This window comes from Scomber japonicus, chromosome 21 (assembly GCF_027409825.1).
Source record: "Scomber japonicus isolate fScoJap1 chromosome 21, fScoJap1.pri, whole genome shotgun sequence".
In the NCBI taxonomy this organism is placed as follows: Eukaryota; Metazoa; Chordata; class Actinopteri; order Scombriformes; family Scombridae; genus Scomber; species Scomber japonicus.
In genome coordinates, this window is record NC_070598.1 from 7,350,141 (window position 1) to 7,365,946 (window position 15,806).

The following is a 15,806-nucleotide window of genomic DNA, read 5'->3' on the forward strand; positions in this document are numbered from 1 at the left end:
CCCTTTTGAGTCAGGAGGAGTATTACACCACCTGTAAAAACAGCTGTATAATGTCTTCCGAGGCTCTGGAGGAGCATTGTGACGTCTGAGTTAATAACCCTGATGATGCTATTAGAATAATGTTGGCTTGGGTTTGGAGACTATAAAATTATAACAGAAAGCCTCTAATACAAATGCAAAATGTGGACTTTAAAAGACAAGATAGATACGCTGCAGTCTCTGTTGTCCCACACCAAAATTGTTTGCACAGCCTGTACACAGAAACATACAGATAACCACACACCAACACACAAATAAATACCGATTCATAAACATATTCATTCCCTGCCTCTATCCCTTCACATAAAAGTGTATTACATGCACAGATAAGTCTGACTCTATACTAGGTCAGTGAGGTAGCTTTATTTAGTGCTGCTATGGCAAAAGAGACAAAACCTCTGCCAAAGTGAGCTCTTCAATTCAGAGTCCTGTATCCTGTATCTACAGCCTGATGACAGTGGTGTAAAGTGTGGATTGAGGGGGTGATCAGTGTCATTCACTACTGTGAGTGTGAGGCTTGTGATGGCTCTGTCACTCATGTGTCTGAGAGGCTAGGTGTAAAGGAGTGGGTGATTCTGCAGCAGCATTTGTGATCCTGGAAGGGTGGGGGGTCGCTTATAGACACCTATTCTACTGTCTTGCCATGGATGGAGGTGGGAGGTGGGAGGCGGGATGGGGGTTTGTCATGCATCATGGCAGTATGGGAAATGTAGAACCCAGCGATTTTGGAGCTTGACTCCTACATCTTAACCTCTGCTGCTATTTCCATTTGACCAATTTGTGTCTTGTGAGTCTCCCATCATTGGAGTATCCCCTTTGAGACTTGTTGTATGGCTTTTATAATAAACATAAAACCTTTTTTGCTATTGTAATTCAATGAATGAGGTTGAAGAGAGCTTGAATAATAATACATACATAAGTGCCAAGTCTGCATAGTCCTCTTATATGTCTTTCTGTGATAAAATAAAATGTTTTTGATCTGCATGTGGATGCAAATGGGTATCAAAAATACTTAAAAACCTGTATGTGGAACTGAAATCTGATTGCTTACTAACTAATAGCTAAAGTCTTACAGCCAAATAATACCATCAGACATGTTTGTGTTCTAATACAATTCTTTAGTCTGCCCTTCTACTTGAGTTTCACTAAGGACACTTGCAAGACCACAATCTTTGATCAAACAGGAAATAAGCTAGCCCCTCCACTTGACCCAGCCCGCTCCACCGACACACGATAAGAAGAAAGGATAGATTGACTGAAGTGCAGGTTGAAGGCATATGCCACCAATTTCAGATGGAGAAAGTAGAGGTGAAAAGAAGAGAGACAGAGTCCATTACTTACAGATCCCTGGCCAGCAGGCTGAAAAACAACCTTATTGCCAATGTTCTCTCAGGAAAAGACCCAATTTAGGTTTCTATGAATGTTATTTTCAAATGAAGGTTATAAAAGTAATAAGTGTCATGAGGTTGTTTACATTAGACAAAAAGAAAAAGACAAAGACAGAAAGAAAGAGATGATATTTACACTGCCTGGTGGATGACTCTGGATTTTTCCAGCAGGTACTCGGATATTTGCGCTCCGACCACTGTTCCTCCACAGGTGAACTTCATTTCTAGGTACTTGCCAAAGCGGCTGGAGTTGTCATTGATGACAGTGCAGGCGTTTCCAAATGCCTCCACCAGGTTGTTGACCAGCAGGATCTTCTCCTGGAGCGTCCGATTATTGGCCTGAATAAAATATTATTCCAGTAAAGTAACCAGGTAATCAAAACAGTGAAAGAAGTACTGTTTTGTCAAAAAAATGATGCATAAATTTCTGCCATGTGCCTTTCCACTCACATTATTTAAATCAAATGAGACATATGCCATTGCTTATTTCATTCCTCCACTTGTAGAAAATGCAAGGACTTGATTGAAATAGAAGTTTCTCTTTAAATTAGGTTGCAAATCCTGACAGGTACAAGCCAAAGCCTCAAAACCACTGATCATATCGATGCTATTGCCCTGTCTGTGGGTTTTAGATATTACGTTTCTTAGTATCCACAGTTGGCTGGATGGCTGGAAAAAATCTAACTTTGTAGTTCTTCCACGAATCACTGGAGTACCATTTTCCTGTGGTTTAAATGTCTTGTCTGTGATATCATTAATGTTTGCCCATTTATTTCAAGGGTTTATATTTGGTTTGGTTTGATTCTGCCTATTTTTAAACAGATTTCTTTATATCAAGAACACTGTGATCTTTACCGGGAATCCAGCAAAGTATAAAGAATAATGAGGACGGACATGTTAATAAGTTGTCATGCTTATGAACCACAATGACTCACCTTTCCGAGAACTGTCAGCTGCTGCACCAGCAGATGAGCACCCTCTGTTTTCCCTGCTCCACTCTCCCCGCTGATCACAATGCACTGTGCAGGAAAGCTCTAGAGATTACTATGTAGCTTGTAATACAGTAATAACACTCACAAAATAACACCATAAGGACATTTCGACTTCATTAGTGCAGACATACACCATAAAGCACCAAAACAAGTTGGGTCAAAAACATTTTTCTGCATTCAGGACACTATGAAACAAAAATAGCACCACATACCTGATCTGTATTGTAGGACACCATGGACTGATAGGCGACATCAGCCACAGCAAAGATGTGCGGTGGATTAGCTGTACGCTTAGCTCCGATGTACATTTTAGTGTACTATGGAGAGAAAGGGTGGATGAACAATGGGTGAAAAGTTTAATTTAAGGTATGCACATGAATTTACTGCATATACCATAGAGTATTATGTGTAATAAAATCTAACAGTAATGTCTAAGTTTTACTCTGTGTGTGTACAATACATTATATTTTTATTCTGAGAGGAAAAAGGGAATGAATAATAGCGACAGACTCAAGGCAAAGAAAAACATGATGATTGAGAGCAAAATAGTCAGTGAGGTATGGAAGAGGCAGAGAAATTGTGTGAATGTGTATGTGTGTGTGTATATAGGCCTATGTGTGTGTTTGTGTGTGGAGGTGAGGCTAAATGGGATGCAGCAGACTGAAGAACTGCAGAGGCACTAATGAGATACGCCAGGCAACACTCAGTGCATTATTGACCAAATGTACAAGCACACATGCGTAAAAAAAAGACACAAACACACTCAGACACACACACACACACACACACAGAAACACAGATAAAAGCCTATATCCACCCACGGACCTGAGGAGTGTATATCTCCATCTTATGAAAAGGATTGACTGCAATGAGGATGTCTCCCACATACGTGTAGATTTGATCCCTTGCGTAACGACTCTGTAGCTGTTCTGTCACTGTGTTCTGAAAAAAAAAAGCAACAAGCATGGATTCCTTCAACAAGTTTGTTTTCTGGACAACAAAATCCCAAACAAATTAATACCTAAATCATTGTCAAAACCATATTATGAGAGATAAAACATTATTACAACCAGGCAGTGCATTAGCTGATGTCCTTGCTTAAAAAAAAAGGCCTGTGATGCCTGTTATATCAATGTGTCATCTGAACGTCATGTGATTAATTCTCTTGTCTTCTTACTGCCTGGACAGGTAAATCAACAACAGCAGGGCAGCACTTCCTCCTTCATACCAGCAGCATCTTGAAGGATGTTTGGAAATATCCGCTGGCAACTAAGACTAGTTTTATCATTCAAAACGTAAATGCTGAGCTCAAATTTGATGGATTGCCCTAAATGTTATCTGTGGAAAAGATGCTGCTGTGCATTTCTTATTGTGTTCATTCGACTGATGTCGGGGGAGTGGAAATAATGTACTGAATGTTCTCCTCTGTGCCTACAACTGTGTCAGTATGAATATTTTTTTTATTATAGTTGTAGCTTTAAATATTAATGTAACTTTATCACACCATTATCACAAAATATGATGTTATTTTATTATTAAACGTTGATTGATGAGCAAAATTGACTGACTAGAGCCACATATGGTTTAGTTTTTAGTTTAAAAAAAAAAAGGAGATACATCATTTATCGTTGCCTTTCATACCTCGTCTAGAACTTCTAGGATGGCGAGGTCGTCAACCTCGTCTGGGTCACTCTGTGTCTTCATATGGCTTCCTTTTTTAGTGTGGATACGTTCATGCCTGGAATTCACATGACGCACATCCAATTCTCTTACTGAACAATGTATATAATCTACATACTCTACATGATAACATACTGGGTTATCTAATTAAAATGCAATACAGTTTGGGCAAATACTGTAGCACTGAGCAGCGCCACCAATTGTATTTGCTAAGGCAAAGTGATTTAAACCCTAAACAATTTAAATATAATAAAAGCTTCAACTAGATAAAGATCTAAATCAAATTCTATACTGCTAAATGCTGAACCACAATACCCATCTGTGTGCATTGTTCTTTCTCCTGCAAGCCCTCCTTCCCCTCTTTGCCCCGTAAGAGACTCTAAAACTAACTAATGTTAAACTGTTGTTTCACCAGATGGAGAAAGCCTAAAACAGACTTTAATAACCTTTAACTAGTTATCAGTAAATGACTGCTGTATATAAAAGCCCTTCAGTCCTAGTTATGATGGGCACCAAACAGCCACAAGCATAGTTTTATTCTGTCTGGCAACACAACAACAGATCAGATCATTAAAGACAGCAGCCTTGTGATGGATAATTATCTTTATACATTTTTACATTGTGAGGAAAATGCAAATTAGCTGGCCTTCATCTGTTTGTCCATGATGTAAAATAAAAATAATGGCTCCATTTTTTATTATTATCTTATCGTAAAGGACTAAAATTTATAGGAATACTTCACAACAATACTATTTCCTCACAAGTTTGATTATTCACTATTTCCATGTTTTTATAATTGTTTGGTTTATGGTAAGTGTTAACTTGCATTGTGACTGCAGTGCATCTCTGCTAAAACTACTTTTACTGTATCTGGTATTTAATTGTGAACACTGGTGATTGTTATTGGCTTACTGTAAAACAGCAAGACCCCCTGTTACATTAAAGTATCAAACTGTAGGACTTCATGAGAAGAAAAGGTGGAGAAGACAGAGGAAAATGAGACAATGATTCATATGGCAGACAACAATATGAAACGAGGATGGCAGGGTGGTGGCAGCATGAAACAATCAACCCATGGAAGTTGATTGCAAATACATTTGTGTTATCACAACTACAACAAGAACTCTAACTGGACAAAACAAATAAGCTAATTATCATCTACTCCTACTTTGGCATAAAGGTCATATAGGGCATTTGTTACCTGTCATTACTGTCTGCCTTTCCATGATAGCTTAAATGACAGAAATAGGATTAACATTTCATAACTGTACGGGCAATACACACGTTCTGGGCCAACATTTTTGACTCATGTGAAACATGCTGCGCAACCTGCCCGTCGACCGAAGCTGGTGCAGGACTGAGCTGTTGTTTATGTGAGTGTGACAGGGCTTGTAAAACATCCAGCAAGGAGGGTAATTTGGATTATACTGTCTGGAAAAGTTAAGCTGCAGCGTAGCACATATAACCTACTGACAGGAAGGTCTGTAGACTTCTTCGCTCGGTTTATAACAAAGCGTGTCAAACATTTTATGGTGTGTGACTTGTACTGCTTGACAAACTGTGGTAGTACGACTTCTAACATGCCACAAATATACATGGTAAATGTGAGAAAAGGGGAACCTACACGTAAGCAAATACCTTGTTTTTTCAATGGCTCCCATTTGTTGGTTGAGATCAATGAGTTCAATCAATTGTTTCTGCAGTATTTTCTCTCGACCAACAATCTGTTTGATGAACACATGCTGGAGGAGGTCTAACACATTTGGTCTCAGCTCAAAATCCTTAATCAGACATCTGTTAGGTGGAAGAAGAAAAGATGGAGATGCGAGGAGTGCAATGAAATTCTTGGATTTATATTCAAAGCATCTGGTTAAAAAACGCCATCGGCATAAATATTTATTCCTCACAGGCGCATTAAAACAAAACACACTAGCATGCGCACTCACTTGCAGATGAAGTCATTAAAGTTGTCTGACCACAGCTCCGGCTGGTGGAGAGTAGGCGGAGGATTTCTGTTAAGGGAAGGAATGGAAAAGATAAATGGAAAGATAAGATGAGATGGGATTTACACAGGCATTGCGGAGAACAAAAGGCAAGAGGCAAAGGGTGGAATGATGGAGTAGAAATCTTAACACAGGAGCTATTTGCCATTGAGGATATCCAGAGGTGATTTTATGGTGGCATGAAGACTTTTTTGTCTGAGCAAGCTGGGTGGTATTATTACAGCTGGGTTTATAACTTGATCTTATAAGCATAAAGATTTACCCTGTGAAAACTCAAACTCACATCAACGCTATTAAGGGGTCATGAGTAACAAGACCTTACAGCTGACTAACAGCGGAGCTAATTTGCCGTTTCCTTATTCTGCTATAAGTACCCTTTTACAAGAAGGGTTCCTGGCAAGTGGTGAGGAAGTTGATGTTACCTGCTAATGCATCAAGGGCCTTTTTCACGTTGGGTCTGACAGCGATAAATTGGTCTAATGAGAGGGCATACGTCTTGTGTTATCACACGACGCACACAATATAGACAGCAAATGCGTCAGACATTTAGTTGGAGTCTGTTCTGCTAATGCTGTGACGATTAAAGTGTTTTTCTTATCCGGAAGACAAACACGGACATGTGGAGACGACTTGAGTCACAAAATGTTTAATTTACAGGCTATATTTTGTTTTTAATGACTTGTTTTGTGCCCCTCTTTCTCAAGTAAACTTTGAATTTGGCAGTTGTTTCCACGGTTACACTCACTTTCTACAGTATGCTAATTCAAATCTTCTCTGTTACACATAATGAGGGATAAAAGCTTAAATCTTTACACGTGTGCATAATTAGGAGAGCCCTTTTAATCTCTGCTCCAGAGTCTGACGCTTTGAGCCGGGATTTGACTTCTGCTGTCATATCAATCCCTCTCTGTCTCCTCTGTCTCTGGCTCTCTCTTTAAATGCGGGGAAAGGCAGACAAAGACAATCTGACTTCTTCTTGTGGATGTTAATTTTGACTTTTTTCAGCCTTTGTCTTGCCATTCTCTTTTTGGATTTAGATCAATGTGTTGAAGATACTTTTTGAGCTTTTAAGATCTGTTGAGATATGTGACAAGCAGTGATAACTTTGTAGAGGGATATAAAGTTATATAAAAGTTAAGAAAATGTGTTGAAAGATGAGTGGTATAACTAACCGACCTATATTTTCCAAATGATTGATGCTATATTAAAGTGACAGAAACCCACGCACAATGTAATGCTACTTAATTCACAATTCTGCTTATTATTGATAATATAAATAATAATTCATTTTTTGTTTTATTTTAATACTGAAGCTTGTGCCCTCACTTGGGTGGGAGTTTTTAGATTTTTCACTGCAATACTGCGAGTGACCACTGGGAAAATTGGCTCTAAGTCTGTGGTGCCTTATCCAGATCTTTAAATACATCCATGCTCATGCATAGAACCAGCTCGTAGCACAGTAAGATATATGTGAGAAAATCATTGAGTGCATAAAGAGATTAGCAGCGAGCCAGAGGCAGTTGATGCCTCATATGTCTAAAATTCATGCTACACTTTATTATGTTTCTTAAAATTTAAGTCAGCTATTTGAATCGCTCAACATGATTTATTTGCTTTCCTTTGACTAAGATGTCAGGGTCATGTGTGTAATTTCTTTTGATAGAAAAACATACGCCTCCCACATTTTTTCCCACATTAACATTTAACAAATGTTTCAAATAGTATTTCAACAATTTTCCCAGTCCTGCATTTAAAAGAGTAGTATTAGGAAGTATACCCTTTGTCTACTGCAGCCCCATTAGCCATTTTATTCAACTTTTTAGTATTCCATGTTAAAACTGTAATAATAATTAAAATTCACATCACTAAGGGATAAAAACTTGCATTCAGGCATAATAGGGAACACATCAAGTTGACATTTGTCCCTAATGATATACTGTTTCTGTTTGGTCCTGTTTAAGCCAAGCTAAATTAAATAAGACGAGTATGGTTGAATCAGTGCCTTCGGTGTGGCTTTTTGCAAGACTGCTTGACAAATGAAGGCAGAGTAGTGAGACGAGGGAGGTGAGGAGTGAGAACAAAAAGCCTGAAGGTCTGGCTGCAGCAGTCACATAGATTCAGAGAGAGCTGTGTGATGGCTCCTGTGGTGCACGACCCTGTGAGCACACACACACAGCACAGCTATGACACAGGAATGGCCCGTGTGTGTGTGTGTGTGTGTGTGTGTGTTTAAAGTGCACACTATTTCAGGGCTGTGATGGACAAAGTACTGTGCCGTTAAGATGACAGTGATGGTAAGTGCTTATGCAGCCCTCACACCAGAATTTGGAGACGGTAAACAATTACTTTTCACCTTCAGGCCCACAATACACACTAGATGAGAGGAGGGTTGGTGGCTGTGCTCTCAGCCTCCCCCACAGGAGAAATGGGATCGGTGCCAGGAGGGGAGGGGTTTAAGAATAAGCCCCCAGTGATCAGAAAAAAGCTGTTTGAAATGAAAAGACTGTACTTTGTCTGGTGGCAGTCAGTACAGAGAGGCAAATGACTGTGTTGGGGAGCAGGAGATGGCTTTTTTGGATTGTAGTACAAGCACTATGCATCATCCTGTCTTCATAGTCTACTCTGCCAGGAGAGAGGGAAATGAAAACAAGCACATCACTGTCTGATTGTCTGCATCAGTGCAGCGAATAAAATATCAGCCTGTTTTTGTTCTGCTCAGAGGAAATTATGTGTAGAGTCATACCTTTAAAGCATTTTGTCCTTTTATGAACAGATTAGTCCTTAAAATGCATCAATGAGTGATTTTAGAACATTTGTGGCATTCATCAATTTTCTTATACTTAGAATTTTCAATTAGGTATGAATGAAATTTACGAGTGGTTGAGATCTGTCGTACGTGTCATGAGTAAATCTGAGATGCAGAAACTGTTTGATTTACTATTATAACGTCCTAATCTGAATTCATTTTCACAGAGAAATGTAATGTAATGTACAAGTGAAACAAACTTAGTGCAAAATTTATATTCTCTTTAGCATATTCTCATCATCCTGGCTGCCAATTTATTGAAAAGTTTTTAGATTCCATGATTTTTATAGCCAGACTTTGGTGCAGCAATCTCTATATTTCAGTAGTTGGAAACTTGTCTCACTCTGACAGCTGCCTCTGTGTCTCACTGCAGGTTTCTGCCCAGTCTCATCTTGTATTGCAGCTGACAGTGTAGCAGCACCTGTACACTGTAATATTCTCCTCAGATATCTCTGTGACTATAACATGACCACCTCCCAAGCATTCCCTCTTTATGTCTGTCACAGTGAAGACAGGTCTTCTACTGTCACTCCTAAATTGTTTGTCTTCTGATTTGTGAAAACAGGACAAGTTGCACAGTGTTTTTACTCTTTGGGAGTGTTTCTGTGAATGAAGCAGAACGTGGAGGCTTATATGGCAATTTTTAGGGATGTGGATTATGCTAATGATCACATCTCATGAGCTTCCTGAACAGGTGGCTTTCATCAGTCTGAAATGAACAGTTTATGACAGGTTCAGGCAGTTATGAGAGTCTGTTGAATCAGACATAGGATTTTCTTTTTACACTAATTGTAATTTATCATTAGTGTCTTCAAACACTGATTATGTGTACAGGCAAGTGTTCATTTTACCATAATGAAGAGACCTAAGTTCAATAAGTTATAAGTCGAAGTCAAATATTTGTGAATCAAACTTTAACTTTAAAGCACTCGTGATAATCATGAAGGTACAGCAAGAAGGATGGATGGAACACTGAAGTTTAAAGTATTTATTAAGCCTAAATTTTAAGAAAGTGACTGATGCCTGATAATATATAGATTATATTATTTTAAGTGTGTTTGAGGCTCACCTGGGTATTTTGAAAAGGGCTCTCATCGGGTGGAGATCAGACAGAGGTGGATCTCCATCACCCAGCTCTATGGCCGTGATGCCCAGGGACCAAACATCACAACGGGCATCATAGGTCGAGTCCAGCTGCTGCTCACATGCTATTACCTGCAACACAAAACAATGAAAATGGAAAATATAAAAGATATATATTCCAATAGAGTTTCATAATTATTTTAGATAGCTTGAGGTTCACCAATCACCAAATCTGAATTTCTCAAACTTTCTTGATTTCTTCAGTTTTTTTCATCTCTGAGATTACTGATTAGACTTGACTTGACCAGACTAGGCTTACAAGAGAGGACTGATGATGTTAAATTTTGTCCTATTTATTAAGGAGTCAACATTCATGTATTTTTCATGTATTTTTCATCAGCCCTTGCACACAGACACACACATCTAACAGAGAAAATGTCAATGTGTTGCTTATTATCAAAGGAATAGATCCAATTGAACTCCAAAGGCACAATCTCATCAACATCATCTACTGTGAGCAATACAGTATGAGCACACACACACACACACATACACACAGCCTATCATCGATGTCCTGAGGGCAACATGGTACCCAGTCAACATGAATCATTTGAGGGGGAGGTATGAGTACACAAAGCTACGCATACACACACACACACACACACACACACACATCCGACATTATTGTTAAATGTCCACAATCAATTTAATTTGTATTCCCAGTTCTCTGTAGTGATGTGTGATAAGTTATGTACACACACAAGCAGACAAAGACAAATCGTTACCACATTATGAATTATTAGACATTTGAAATATTAAATGTACACAAAGTCCCTTAATATTTTATCTAATCAGTCCCTCTAATGTCTATTTTTGTACAAAAACTGATCTAAATGATAAACTCTTGCACAAAAAAGCCAAATATATGTAGTCCAAAAAATTGTCCACATATGACACAACTTACCCCACAACTCAAAGTTATACAAGCAAATCCTCTTTAAAAAGGTAGTTAGGACCACATCCAAATAAATACCATCCTGTTTATTTTCCAGAAGACGTCAGCAAAAAGCTTTTATTGTTACAGCATTACACTGTAGCTCCTAATTTAATGTTCTCCTTCCTGATTTACAGAGGACAACAATTTCAAAGCTTTCAAAGTCTAAAGAGTCCGCCTTCATCATGTTCTTTCTTTTAAGTTAGTTGATGAACATCTTACTCAATTAAAATTATCCTTGAGCCCGGCCTGAAAGGAAAACGTCACGCAGTTTATATTCTAATTTGCAGGATTTGCACAGCATGCAAACCTCATGTAAAAATGTCCATTTTGACTTGGTAGCAGGGTTAAGCTAGGTTACTCTATGGAGGTTAAATCAGGCTACAGTGTTTACATGGGAAGGTAATATAAAACCATAATTAATTAAAAAGCGTAAGGGTGGCTATGGTGAGGAGTATATGTTTATCCATCATATCACTACAAAGGTTTCTAATGGTTCATCCAGTCTAGTCCTGATCAGTGTGTTGAGGTTAGGTCTTTACATGTGGGATATCTCTACCTTTTGAGGTTTTCCTGAGGTCGTGTGATTTGGATTCAATGAAATCTAAATGAAAGGTGTTTCCTCAATAACCTCAAACATGCATCTGCTTTTACTGAACACCCAACATTCAAATATAACAAACAGTTAATGTTCTGATTATTTCAAGGGTGACTATCTACTCACTCAGGAAGTCAGGTCTAAAGTTTTCTTCTGGCAGTACATCTTTGTTTTGTCCAATTATAAATGACTTAAAGATGGTTCTGGTTCTTTATAACTTTGGCGTTGTTGTCCTTGGCTATTGTTTCTATATTCACAGAAGTTATCTTATGACACACAAAAATGTCTGAAAGGGGAAAGAATGACAATTTGAAACCAATTTTGTCTAAACCGAGTATTTGAAATGTTGGTAATAACCCCTCATCACACATGAAATCTCTGAACTATGATGGATGTTTTCAACAGACACTTTGGGTAATGGTTTTACTGTTTATCTTTGCTCTGTCTGCCAAATAGGTTTGGGAGAGAGTGGTTATGTGTTTAGGTGAGTGTTTTGCCCTGTTGGACTTTTTTAAGTGATGTTCCCTGAACTCAGCAATGACTATGAGTATGCTTTATTTCAGACTGTAATGATGTCACTAACGAAAAAAATAAGGTCCAAAATTGAATTATTCTTTAAGCCTGATGTAGATGTGTGTAGTCTGACACTGCTCACACAAAGAAATAAACATCTTGAGGCCACATCATAACAGTGTCAATTTAAAGCTTTAGTATGCCACTTTTATTTATCATTACTTATTTTTGATACACTTGTTGTTTTCTGTCTATATCTGTAATTGGAGAAAGAAAACACTCCCAGAGGAAACAAACATTCATTTTATATTGTCCCTTACGGAGAGAGAAAATAATAGTTCTACTAAATCTGAAATCACATGCAATCTTATGCACAACAGAAAATAATTCAAATAATGTTTCAGCCCTTTAATCTGCCATAAAAAGTGCAGGACAAGAGGATGTGACTGGGTGACTCGTTATGTGTAATACAGGTATAAAATATTGATGTATAGAAGGTACAGTCCACTGCTGGTGCACCGAGACATGATTAGATGAGTAATGAATGATGGAGGCTGTCCATTCCCTCTTATTCACGAATACTGTATATGACAATGTTATCTCATTGATGATTATTAGCTGTGGCCGACTGGGATCTGCTCCAGGCTAATGTAGTGGAAAAAGAAGGGGGCCGTGGGAGCGTTTATAGGCCAGTTTTACTGTACCTCTGGAGCCATCCAGAACGGAGTCCCCACAGAGGTGTTCCTCCTCAGACGGGTATTTGTCAGCTGGGCTGAAACACCTGCAGGGAAGAGAATACACATTTTAGCCATTAGCCTCATTCTCAGGGCAATGGAGACAATTTGCAACATCTCAGTAACTTCCTCGACATATTATTTTTTTCCTTCAACAAAGATCAGACTGGTAAATGTGATGATCTGTGAAAGGGGAAATGTTGAACAATAAACAGCAGGGTACTGCACAACAGATATGGGCCTGAACGAATCTCAGAGCTTTCTCGTACTCTGCTGATAGAGCTGTCACTATAGTGACAAGGAGGAAAAACAAAAACACACACATACAAACAGTACCATCAAGCTGAAGTGTTCCCCCCTGCAAATGATAGATTGCTTTGAATTACAAATTCTTATGAGACTGTGGGTGATTTTGGCAGGCATTTCAAGAACAGCATTTGAATACAATTTAACTGTAAATAGGCTTGAGAAGCTGGAGACAGCATCTTACCTCCTCTCAGGACATGATACTTTATATCTGAGTGATTTATTAGTTTACTGTATGTCTACCCCCTTAACAAGACAAGAGGACACTGTTAGGACAATCCTGGTATTGAGTCAGAGGGAGATAAATTCGGCACAAAATGGGACTGCAGAGAGAAACAGAGGACATGTATGTCCCTATGTGCATGCATTAATGCGCGGTAAAAAGCTTGACAAGGAACATGCTGACCCACAGTCGTGACTTCACTCCAGTCCAGACAAATCAGTGTTAGACCACAATGTGATGTATCCCAGGGCTGGCTCAGCTGAAGCAGCAGCCAACCAGGACATAAGCACAGCCTCGAGACAAAAGACTACCAACAAACAAAAGGTGATCTACTGATGCACTGCATGCTGCTACAGGACATTATCTCTGTCTGTGTGCAGGATGTTTTTACATGAATCTGAATTACATAGTTGTGTTTTAGCAATTGGACAAACAACATTAAAAGCTTAGAGGAAATGCATTCTAGCAAGAAAACACCCAGATGGTAAAATTCTCAAATCTGTTCAAAATACAAAACAGATATGTGCACAGTCCTTTTTGCAGAAACATGAAAAACATTTATACTCCCTAAAATATATTTTTAACAACGCCAGGAAAAGGCCATTCTGTGCACTATTTTCTGAAGACTTTATTACTGTCAGTACGGTACAGTAACACACGGATGCTCTGAGGGAGCTGGTGGTTTAAAGTCAGCAGTGGATAGAAATGCCAGGAGTAGAGTAGCAATGCAGTTCTGTGGCAAACATCAGAAGGGATTAGAGTAACGTGCAGCAGAGGATATATGCATAAGCCTTACACACACTCTCATGTGCTGTCACTAAACAACAGAGCTGAACAGTAGACCCACAGTTTTACAAAGATTTACAGGAGTGCACACGCTGAAACCACACTGTCCCTGTTAACTCACAATTATCTGATCAAACTTATGGTTACACACATGCACTCACACATATAGTAGTGATAAGATATATAAGGTATATCAATTTGTGAGGATGCATATACACAAAGAGCTCCCTATTAAAGCTTTCACAGCCCCTCTCTTTCCACTACATTAACCCTGAGTGGAGCCTGGTGGGCCACACTTAATAATCATCATCACAGAGATAACGCTGTCGATTAGAATATTCATGAGAGACCCATGAACAAGCAGCTCCTCTCATTCTTCCGCTGCTCTTTTTGGGACCATCTCTTTGCGATTTTGTTTCCGTGCTGGTGATGAGTCACTGCGGGGGCTTTATCTCTTCAGCTGCTTAGTGTAGCGTACGCCCCTCCACATGAAAAACCATTAATCCCAGCATGACGCAGTGCCTGCGTGTAGTGCAGAGGATAGCATGAGTCGCCCCCTTTTTTTGGTTTCGTCACACTGACTGCAAGTTTTTACACACGTCTTGCTTCTTTTCTAAACTGCTGCTGCCTTTTTTTCCTCCTTTTCTGCTCCTGTCTATTTTTGGGTGTGACGTATATATCTGTAACAAATTTGAACTGTCAGAAAGGGTAAAGACTTGCAGACTGGTAATAACAAAAGATGTTACACTCTTTTTTTGGGCCTATGGTTCTCTCGTTCTGGAACAAACTGCGATATGGGCCTTTGCTCTTTGAACACTACTTAAATCTTAAGTCGACAAAGACTTCATTGGCAGATACTACCGCCTCATCTTATCAGCTCAGTTCACTGCTACCTTCATCTCAGGTGAAACAGATGACATTTAAGCAGTGTCTCGAAAAGGGTGACAAAATCAGATTTACAGTGAACATTTAAATGCAAGTCACAAAAAGATTTAACTTACTACAAATTAAAACAAAAGTCTACAGGCTACATGCTAGCTGAAGATTTAACTTACTACAAATTAAAACAAAAGTCTACAGGCATGCTAGCTGAAGTTTTAACTTACTACAAATTAAAACAAAAGTCTACAGGCTACATGCTAGCTGCACCGTGAGGCTGTACTTAGCTTCAGAATAGCAGTGCTTTGATTTAAATACTAATGCTAAAGCAAGCTAATATTGTTAGCAATAGCAGTTCACCTTAGTTAGCTAACGTTTGCTAGTGACAAAGCTGAGACTGATGGGAATGTTCCTAGTTTTTGAAGGTATTGGGTCATGAAGTGTTGGATATGTTAAAAGGTTGACCTAATTGTGCTAGATGAAACGTTAAGGGATCACCAAAGTTATTATATTTTCATCCTGAGGGGGGGACATGACGCTACAGTAAATTTAGTTCCTACTCCCCCAGACTCTATCAGTCTCCCTGTGGTGTTACAAATGTGCTCTTACAACTTTTAAAACAACTTTCTTTGATTTATCTTTATTTGAACCCTTTCTCTTATGTTTCTAATGTTCCTCTTTTTTTTAAAGACTCTTAAAGATTCTTATTTAACAGCAATCCATCCAAAAGTTTTTCCACATTTCACTCAAAACTGCAAATGACAACCTCACCACCAAAGTTA

At 38.8% G+C, this 15,806-nt stretch overlaps 1 protein-coding gene across 4 annotated transcripts in view; it reads right to left on the reverse strand.

Moving 5' to 3' along the window:
* myo3a (myosin IIIA) overlaps nt 1-15,806 on the reverse strand; it is a 56,841-nt gene that overhangs the window by 25,366 nt on the left and 15,669 nt on the right. For 2 of the 4 annotated variants that reach the window (XM_053342565.1, XM_053342566.1), the window contains exons 5-14: nt 12,801-12,877; nt 9,978-10,123; nt 6,046-6,111; nt 5,738-5,893; nt 5,301-5,330; nt 4,061-4,157; nt 3,245-3,361; nt 2,632-2,736; nt 2,363-2,446; nt 1,564-1,766 (exon numbers count right to left, since the gene is read on the reverse strand). In XM_053342565.1, the coding sequence (XP_053198540.1) occupies nt 1,564-1,766; nt 2,363-2,446; nt 2,632-2,736; nt 3,245-3,361; nt 4,061-4,157; nt 5,301-5,330; nt 5,738-5,893; nt 6,046-6,111; nt 9,978-10,123; nt 12,801-12,877 (1,081 nt within the window). Of the gene's footprint in view, nt 1-1,563; nt 1,767-2,362; nt 2,447-2,631; nt 2,737-3,244; nt 3,362-4,060; nt 4,186-5,300; nt 5,331-5,737; nt 5,894-6,045; nt 6,112-9,977; nt 10,124-12,800; nt 12,878-15,806 lie in introns of all 4 variants that reach the window. The other 2 variants (XM_053342567.1, XM_053342568.1) reach the window with 2 other exon arrangements.